At 30.0% G+C, this 10,845-nt stretch overlaps 1 protein-coding gene across 1 annotated transcript; it reads left to right on the top strand.

Annotated features, from left to right (window-relative positions):
* Window positions 1–6,970: 6,970 nt before the first annotated feature.
* LOC103829887 lies at window positions 6,971–10,169 on the top strand. Its single transcript, XM_009105575.3, has 5 exons — window positions 6,971–7,779; window positions 7,854–8,505; window positions 8,585–8,784; window positions 8,876–9,120; window positions 9,211–10,169. The coding sequence occupies exons 1-5, from the start codon at window positions 7,511–7,513 to the stop codon at window positions 9,954–9,956; spliced, it is 2,112 nt and encodes a 703-aa protein (XP_009103823.1). The 5' UTR covers window positions 6,971–7,510; the 3' UTR covers window positions 9,957–10,169.
* The last annotated feature ends 676 nt before the right edge of the window (window positions 10,170–10,845 follow it).

Raw genomic sequence — 10,845 nt, 5'->3', positions numbered from 1 at the left:
TGTAAATTACATCCATTATTTGAAAATAACCATTTGTTGTTTTTATTTATTTATTTTAATCAGAAATTATTTTTATTTAAAAACATTATTCATATATAATATAATAGTTTAAGTTTGGAAGATTAATCTATATATATAAATTATGTATATTTTTTTAAAAAAATTAAGATATTATATATAGAGTAATTGAATAAAAGCTGAATTTCTTATCTTGAAAATCAAATATTTATATTTTTGTCTTCATGTTATACTTACCAATCCATCATTGATATTTATAACTCAGTATGTTTAAAAAAAAACTTAGTTTTAAGTAATAAACGAATTTAATAAATTAAATTCATCACCTATAATGTTCTGTAAACTATATTTGAAAACTCTCAAAAATTATATTTTAAGCATAATATTACTATTATTTAATTTAAGTTATTTTAAGCATAATATATGCTAAATCAAATTAAATTATATTTACAAAAGGACCATCCTAAACCGGTTAATAAACAAAAAATAATACTAAACCAACATGAACCAATACCTGATTCGGCGAGGAAGGAAGTGTTTCGGGATAAACGCTTGAATGGTTATTAACTGTAATGGTTTGATCATGAAAGAGTTAGTATGAATATTAACAATAAAATTATGGATTAGATTAATTTAAATTTGTAAGAATACTTTTGTGTCTATGAAAAGCAATTCAATTCCCATTAATAAGTTTGGCTTTTGGAAGTTGCGGGTTTTCCAACAATGAATCCAACTAACAAAAAGTTCGTTGTTATAAAAAATCTCCTTCAAGGCCATTAAAGGTTTTTGGGACCGCAAGAATTGATGGTGGAACCATTTTTTTGCTCGAGTGCTTTGAAGTTTTCCTTGATTGTGTGAGGTTGATGTTGATGGGATAATCAGTTTTATAGGAACTTTCTTGATGTAAAACTATACATTTTTTTTGTTTAATGTGGTATTTCCATTTTTATATAATTTACTACCATTTTAAGATAGATGTACATTTTAAGATAGATGTTTAAATCTTAATGTACTCTTTTCATTTTTTAAAATGTTTATTTCCATTTCTTATATTTTTACTTACGTAATATCTATATTTTATATTTTAAAATAGATATTTAAATCTTAATGTACTTTTTCCATTTTTTTTTAATTGTGTATTTACTTATATTATATATTTTACATTTTAAGATAGATGTTTAATGTTTAATGAACTTTTTCCATTTTCTTAAAAAATGGTGTATTTACTTGTTATTATATATATAATTCATATATTATATATTTACATTATTTACTTATTATTTATTTTCCTGTATATGTATTTCTATTTCCTGTACTTTTTATTTACTTAATATCTCTATTTTACATTTTAAGATAGATGTTTAAATGTTAATTTACGTTTTTCATTTTTTTAAATTGTATATTTCTATTTGTTATACTTTCTATTTACGTAATATCTATATTTTAAATTTTAAGATATATTTTTAAATCTTAATGTAATTTTCCATTTTTTAAATTGGGTATTTACCTATATTATATATTTACTTATTAATTATTTTTATTTATATTGTGTATTTCTATTTCTTATACTTTCTTTTTACTAATAATTTTATATTTTAAGATAGATTTACATTTTAAGATAGATATTTAAATACTAATGTACTTTTTCCATTTTTTTAAATTGTGTATTTCCTTTTCTTATACTTTCTATTTGCGTAATATCTATATTTTACATTTTAAGATAGATGTTTAAATCTTAATATATATTTTCCATTGTTTTTAAGTTGTGTATTTTTTTTTCTTATACTTTCTATTTACTTAATATCTATATTTTACATTTTAAGATAGATGTTTAATATTTAATGTATTCTTTCCATTTTTTTTTAAATTGTGCATTTACTTATTATTGTATATATAATTCGTATATTTATATATTTATAATATATAGTTATTATTTATTTTTCTATATATTGAGTATTTCTCTTTCTTAATCTTTATACTTAGTTAATATCTATATTTTAAGATAGATGTTTAAGTTTTAATGTATTTTTCCATTTTTAATGTAAAACGACAATGTTTAATAGAAGAATTTGGACAAATAGTCAAATAGTTATATTTATGTTTTTTTTTCTTTTTTTTATAAAATGGTAATGTTACATTATGGAGATAAGCCGTTTTTTTAGTGAAAAATAATAATCTTACATATGTTTAATGTAGATTTCCATTTTTTTATGTTGTATGTTTACATATTATTGTTATTTTTAAATGTAAAATGGTAATCTTACATATGTTTAATTTAGTATTTCCATTTTTTATGTTGTATGTATACATATTATTTATTATTTTCAAAATTATATATAATGTTTTTTTACAAAATAGTAATGTTACATTATGGAGATAAGCCGTCTTTTTTTAGTGAAAAATTGTAATCTTACATATGTTTAATGTAGTTTTTCTATTTTTTATGTTGTATGTTTACATATTATTTTTTAAAAATAAAAATGTAAAATGGTAATCTTACATATGTTTAATGTAGTATTTCTATTTTTTATGTTGTATGTTTACATATATTTATTATTTTCGAAATTATATATAATGTTTTTTTGTTTTTTTTTTATAAAACGGTAATGTTACATTATGGAGATAGGCCGTTTTTTTACGTGAAAAATGGTAATCTTACATATGTTTAATGTAGTTTTTCCTTTTTTTATGTTGTATGTTTAGATATCATTTATAATTTTTGAAAATTAGTAAAACTATATTTTATGCCACGTGTCATCTTTCGGAAGTAATTTTTTTTTGCTGATGTGGACGCTCTATGGAGCCTCAAAGTTGTATGTATACATATTATTTATTATTTTCAAAATTATATATAATTTTTTTTTGCAAAATAGTAATGTTACATTATGGAGATAAGCCGTCTTTTTTTTAGTGAAAAATTGTAATCTTACATATGTTTAATGTAGTTTTTCTATTTTTTATGTTGTATGTTTACATATTATTTTTTAAAAATAAAAATGTAAAATGGTAATCTTACATATGTTTAATGTAGTATTTCTATTTTTTATGTTGTATGTTTACATATATTTATTATTTTCGAAATTATATATAATGTTTTTTTGTTTTTTTTTATAAAACGGTAATGTTACATTATGGAGATAGGCCGTTTTTTTTTAAGTGAAAAATGGTAATCTTACATATGTTTAATGTAGTTTTTCCTTTTTTTATGTTGTATGTTTAGATATCATTTATAATTTTTGAAAATTAGTAAAACTATATTTTATGCCACGTGTCATCTTTCGGAAGTAATTTTTTTTTGCTGATGTGGACGCTCTATGGAGCCTCAAAAGCTCCCTTTTATTAGTAGAAATTAATACTTCTTTGGATTTAAAATATATGTTCCATAGAAAAATAAAAAAATGATTGAAATATATTTATGTTTTATTATTTATATTTATTCAATTAATATTAAATTTAAAATAATTATAAATTATCTTAAAATTTTAAAATGACATTTTTATGTAAAATGATAATATTTAAATGATATTTTTGTGAAATAGATGGAAAATTGTTTTTATTGGTCAGTTATAGATTATTACTCTATAACTACATCTAGGGGTGTTCAATCCGGATATCGGTTCGGTTTCGGTTCGGTTTTTTTCGGTTTTCGGTATTTCGGTTAGTAAAATATAACTACCATTCTAAATCCATATTTACTTCGGTTCGGTTCGGTTTATATACCGTCGGTTTTCGGTTTATTCGGTTTTATACCAAAAAACATAATTATTTTGTTTGAGATCATATTATATGAATTTTAGAGTCATATTGTCAATACAGTCATTTATTAAAAATATATTACATGTTCAAATAAATGAACAAAAAAATAAAAATGCCTCTACCATCAAATAAATAATCAAATCTATAACTAAAATCAAAGCTTGAAATTTTGAAAATAAAAATATGAAACAAAATAGAAACATGAAAGAAAAGTTTTTTCACTCTTCCATATTTAGTGTTCATTAAAGTTATACTTTTTCAATTGAAAATTTTCCATTAATTATTGTCCATCAAATTTATAATCTTCATATTAATTTAGTGAAGACTAAAATAAATCAAAAAGATCAAAAAAGACTTAGAAAATAAGATGTATGAATTGCGATGTATTGTTATTTAGTTATAGTTCAAGCGTTTTACAAATTAAGGTTTTTTATTACTATAAAATTATGGTAATAGTTATTAACACAAATTTAACTTATGTAACAAATAGATTTTCATGTATTGTTATAAAATAGATACATATTTACATGTTTCTACTTTTAATCGGGTTTGTTCGATTTATTCGGTTTAATCGGCTATATACCAAACCATATCCAAATCCTACGGTTTTTATAAAATTATATCCATTCGGTTTATATGGTATATACCAAAACCAAACCATATTGTCTATTTCGGTTCGGTTCGGTTCGGTACGGTTCGGTTTTACCATATTGACCAGCCCTAACTACATCTAATCACCTAAACAATATAGACTGACACAAATCTGACATAAAGTAATATGATAAGCTCTAAAACAATGTTTTGAAACCTGATTCGGACATTGAACAAACAATTTACTAGATAACCGGAGGAATCATGGGTTAATAAATTTTTCTTTTCGTTCTTTTTCTTTACAGTGAAACTGGAAGCTATGTTATGTTAGTGTTTAAAATTGATCTTTCTTCAAAGCTTATTGGACACATGCTATATGGCTTACAATAACTTGGTTAGTTATTGATACATTCTCATAGTCCCTACCGGTATACATGGATTGTTTCACTTCTTTATGCCATTTGCATTGTTTTCTTGTAACTTTGGTGTTGTGAGTTTCTTTAAGTTTTTGAGGCATCAAAGTTTATGTTCTCTTCGATTTCCACAACAATCAACACTTTGCTCTTTAAAATTGAGATATGGAGATTTGATAATGTTCACTCACTGCTGCAAGTGTAGTAGCATCCCGATGACATCTTGTAATGTCGAGCTTATCCATTTACAGCTAAAGCTTATTTTAAAGCTTTTAGGGTGCCTATTGACATTTTTATTTTTACTTTTATGTGTTTCTTTGCATGTTGTTAATTGGATCCAACAAACTACTTATTATGGGAATTAGAGATTTTTTCCGCGCTTCGTGCGGATTGTGTCTTATAAATTTATTTTATTTATAATATTATTTGTCGGTTTTTTTCTTTTATATTAACTTCTTGTTTTTCCAATGTTAGTTTTTCTTAATTTAAATTTATATGTTTATAATTTTTTATTTTTCTTGTCGTAGATAGAGAATTATATTCTTATTGATGGTTTTTTGTATGTGACAGTGACATAAACTTTTTGAAATTTTAAAATAATGTTATATATAGTACGATTAACACATTAAAGAAGAGAAACATATTCAGACACATTTTACACAGGTTTTATATGCATAATTTTAAACATTATATATGTATATATTATAAGTTTGAAACATGTAAATGTTTTCTAAAGCTAAATACTTGTTCTGAGTTTACATAACTTATCGAAAGTTTTATTTCTTTTTAAATTCAAATCACAGAAAAAATATTAAAAAGTCACTAAGATGAGTTTTTTGGGCTTTTAAATCAACACTGAAAAATTACATGAATCAGATAACAACAGTTTTATAAACAACTGGATAAAATTTGACCGAGCCAAAGATTTTCACACAATATGTTCTTTCTTCTTCAAATTGCGAAGAGCCTATAGGCACAAAAAAAAAATCATAATTTTTGCTTTCACTTATATAACATTTTTTCTCTTTTACACACGAAGTTTATTACACTGCTATAAGCAATGGAGAACTCTATTCATATAAGATTCACATCTATGCATTTTGACAAAGAAGAATTTTAGCCATCTTTAGTTTCAGAATGGACCAACTTCAGTCATATACACTATATTTTCTCTATGATTCAAAACTTACAATTTTAATATATGTGCAGATTTCCATGTGAAAAGACACGCATGTCATCTATTACTTTTTCCAAAGTAAACACTATAATCCTCGTTTGGTTAGCTCCACAAACTAATCTCTTTGGATCAGTTTACCAAAAAATATAGATACTAATGTCAGAAAATAATATAAACACTATCAACAATAAATATTGGCACAAGACTATTTGGTTCAAGGAACATATTCCACGTAATGCGTTTATATCATGGCTGGCTTTGCGGAGAAGACTGCCAACCAAGGATCGCTTGAGGCGTTGGGGGTTAAATGTCTCCGGAACGTGCGTTCTTTGTAATCTGGAAATAAAGACTCACCATCATCTCTTCTTTGAGTGCTCTTTCTCTCGCTTGATATGGGAGCCTTTTGCTGCTGAAGTTTGGATTTCTCCTCCGGCTGATCTACACTCTATTGCAGCCTAGATCAATCAACCTCGCGTCAACGCAGATGCACATGCTACTCCAGTCATCAAGCTCTACTTTCAGTCAGACATCTACCTGTTGTGGAAAGAGCGTAATGCTCGTGTGTTCACAGCTGTCTCCTCACCTTCATCAGTCATCCTTGTCTCTCTCGACCGTATGATGCGTGACCGTCTCCTCTCTTACCTGGTAAATTCTTCTTTCTCCTCTTCTCTACTTTTTTTTATCTTTCTTGTATAAGATTTCCTTAAGGCTTTTTTTACCTTGAGTTGTTGTTGGTTGTTTTTGTTTCCTTGATGTAATAAGTTGTTTAAAAACAACAGTGTAACCTTTCAGAAAATGATAATCTTAATATCTTACAAAAAAAACAACAAATATTGACTTATTTATGTGAATATATATTTTATTTTAAATCATTATAGTGGACGAAGAAAACACCATAATTTGTACAACAAATTTTCTTAGATTCACCTCATCATACTCACCATTTTACCATTTTAATTACATAATTTTACATGAGCTTCTTCATCATTCCCGGTTATTTTCTCTTTATTTATAACTACAATATAAAGTTATAAACTATATATTATAAATTAATAATTTATTTATCCTTGAAGTCTAACGATTAAAAATAGAACATAATTCAATATAGATATATGATTCTATTAATAAATTAGTAGTTACAAATTTGAAATTTCTAGAAATATCAAAAGTTGTATGTTAGTTAATTATCTTCTAAATGACATTTATTTCTAATTCTTTTTGGATGAGAATATTTTGGTTGAGGTGGATAGTTTCAAAAGTCTTGAATTTAGTTCTTTTATATAGTAGGATAAATAATAATACTCGGCATTAAAAAAGAAAGAAAAGATTCTCTTATACTATGGCGCGGGCAAAATTTAACAAATAGAAACAAAAGGGTGATTTTAAAAGAAAATAATAAGTGAAAGACCCTTTTTGTTATTAAACTTTGTCCTCTTGCTTTCCAGTATTCTACCGTTTGTCCGTTTCTGTTGCATCCATCTTCTTCCCAAATCACTCACCCCTCACATAAACCCTAATTTTCAGAGCCACTGTTTCCTCAAAACCAAAGACGAAAATGGAGATTATCGAGTCTCTAGAAGAGATTCCAGTACAAAACCCACAAGCAGAAGACTTTTCGTATTCCGATTTGACGTGGACCAAGTTCGGCACAACGGAGCATCACGACGAGGTAGCACTCATCCCTTACGCGAGGGTCGAAGAGTTCATCATCGGAGAATGCTCAAACCCAGAGTGCCCAACTCGATTCCACATCGAAAGAGGAAGGAAACGCTCTCGAGGCAGCCTCAGGGAGTACAAGCCCGATGAGTATCTCGAATACAGACTGTATGTCTCTCTCTCTTAATCTCCATTTCCTCTTTCGAATTGTTTTTTTTTTTTTAAACTTGTTTGTTATAAAGGTATTGGTGCTCTTTCGGCCCTGAGAACTACGGAGAAGGAGGCGGCGTGTTGCCCAGTAGAAAGTACCGTCTCAACACTAGGAACCGAGCCGCGAGACCTCAGTCCATGAGAGGATGCACGTGTCATTTCGTGGTGAAGCGTCTCTACGCTCGTCCTTCCCTTGCGCTTCTCGTTTACAACGAGAGACGGCATGTGAACAAGGCTGGCTTTGTCTGTCACGGACCTCTCGATAGAGACGCCATTGGCCCTGGTGCTAAGAAGATTCCTTACATATGCAACGAGATTCAGCAGCAGACTATGTCCATGATCTACCTTGGCATCCCTGAAGAGAATGTTTTGGAGAAACATATCGAAGGGATTCAGAGGTATTGTGGCTCTGATGCCACGGTTGACACTCTTGCCTCTCAGTATGTTCATAAGCTCGGGATGATTATCAAACGGTCTACTCATGAGCTGGACTTGGATGATCAAGCTAGTATCAAGATTTGGGCTGAGAGGAACAAGAAATCAATCTTCTCTTATCAGGAGTCTTCCGAGACTGATCAGTTCATGCTTGGGATTCAAACTGAGTGGCAGTTGCAGCAGTTCGTGCGCTTCGGTCATTGTAGTTTAGTTGCTGCTGATTCGACTTTCGGGATAAAGAGACTTAAGGTAACAACATTGATGATCTTTGTTTTCTTTCTTATGTTTAATGTGCTTTTAGTACTGATCTCTTCAACACTATTGGCAGTATCCTCTATGCACGCTTCTTGTATTTGATTCAAGACATCATGCTCTACCCGTTGCTTGGATTATCTCTCGTAGCAATTTGAAATCTGATGTCGAGAAGTGGATGAAAATACTGCTCCAACGCGCACAGAGTGTTGAGCCTGGCTTTAGGATCAATGGCTTCATCATTGACGATGCTGCAATGGAGATTGATCCCATAAGGTATGCTTCAACTCTGTGTAAAGTTCTAAAATAGGATCAGGAGTGTTGTGTTGTTACTCATTTCTGTCCTTTTTTTTTTCTTCCTTTTCAGGGACACGTTTCGTTGCCCTATACTATTCTCTCTCTGGCGTATTCGTAGATCATGGCTTCGGAATGTAGTGAAGAAGTGCGATACCATTGAGGTCCAAAGAGAGTTATTTAAATGTTTAGGAGAAGTCGTGTACAGCATTTGGGATGGAGTAGATACATCCAAGGCTCTAGAAAGGTTAACTCTGGATTTTTCTGATCAAACCGCCTTCATGCACTACTTCACATCCACTTGGTTGCCTAAAATAGGTTAGAACTTCTGGTATCACTGCTAACAAGTGATTCATGTGACTCTTGGTTTAGTGCTTAATGTGCTCTTTGATTATATTGTTTTGCCAGGAATGTGGCTCTCAACTATAAAAAGTCTCCCACTTGCAAGCCAAGAAGCATGTGGTGCTATAGAAGCTTACCATGTAAAACTCAAAGTGAAGCTGTTTGACGATACACATCTCAATGCTCTTCAGAGAGTAGATTGGCTAGTACACAAGCTGACAACAGAACTCCACTCGAGTTATTGGCTTGATCGGTATGCTGATGAAAGCGATTCTTTTCAAAATGTCAAAGAAGAATACATAGCTTCTACGTCATGGCACAGAGCGTCGGAGATTCCAGACTCTGCTGTTATACTAGACAGTAATAACACCGTTGTTGCAAAGGTTCGGTCTCAGAGGGATACCAACGTAGCACGAGTTGTGTGGAACCCAGGTTCGGAGTTTGCCTTCTGCGATTGTGCTTGGTCTTTGCAAGGGAACCTATGCAAACACGTCATAAAGGTTAACACAATGTGTGAAAACCGTGAAGGATATGGTGACTCAATGTCATTGCGTTCCTTCAAAGAGAAACTGACAAGCGTAAAGATGAAACCAATGGATGACTCTATAGCCTTGGACATTTCCATGGCACTGACGCTGCAGATGTTTGATCAGATAAAGCAGTTGGTGAAGTTAAGCGGAACAGATGATATCAGCAACATAGTCAATGATTTGCCGGTGAAATGGGGCTGTAAGAAAGGCAGAACAACTGTAGGCATTCCTGCTTCTATTGCTGCCTTTACAAAGAAGAGGAGTCAGAAACGGAAGCGATAGAGATGAGACGATTAATGGTTGCGTAGATCACTTGTATTTGTTCATTTAGAAACCAGCATGGTTTTGAGTAGCTACAGGGTTAAGAAATTTTGTAGAAGGTTAGTAATAGTTGATAAGTTCTCTTCTGCGCTTTTTTATTGTTGCCAATAATTTTACAAGCAGGCACAATTTTATTTTGGGAAAATTGATTTTATAGGACAAAAATTCACCATCTTTTTCCTAAGAGCATCCCAGTTGGAGGTGTGTGTAGTGGACAGGTTCTACTTACTAGGAATAAAAAACTAGAAAAAGTGGTGTCAGAGAAACAAACAAGTTCTTGGCTAAGAACCTGAAAAGAAAAGTAAGTTATCCTTTTTACACATGCTGTTTTTTCATTGGCTTACACTAAGGCCCTGTTCGTTTGTACATCTGGAAGATGCATCCAGATGGTCCATCTAGATGTCCTACCCAGATGCTCCATCTGGGTGTTGTTCGTTTCTTCATTTCGTCCATGCATCCAGATGAATCATCCGAATGCAACTATGTTCGTTTGATTTTCATTTTTTAACTTCCATCTGCATCCAGGTGAACTTGTTAATAAAATGACTAAAATATAATTTTTAATGTTTCGGCGGAAAAATAGCATTTTAACGGTTTTGGCTGAAAATATATTTGCGGTTTTTGAGGAAATATGTGTTTTTCGCGAAAAATGCATTTTTATGGTTTTGACGGAAAATACGTTTTATGAGTTTGGCGGAAAATACGTTTTTGCGGTTTGGATGGAAAAAGTGTGTTTTGAAGTTTTGGCGGGAAAAGTATTTTTTCACGATTTTGGAGGGAAAAGTTATTTTTTGCGACTTTGGCTTGGAAAATCATTTTGGCGGTTTTGGCGGAAAAGTATTTTTTTGGT

This window comes from Brassica rapa, chromosome A01, assembly GCF_000309985.2.
Source record: "Brassica rapa cultivar Chiifu-401-42 chromosome A01, CAAS_Brap_v3.01, whole genome shotgun sequence".
Taxonomy (NCBI): Eukaryota; Viridiplantae; Streptophyta; class Magnoliopsida; order Brassicales; family Brassicaceae; genus Brassica; species Brassica rapa.
The sequence above is the reverse complement of the archived record's forward strand: the minus strand, read 5'-3'. Positions and strand labels throughout refer to the sequence as shown.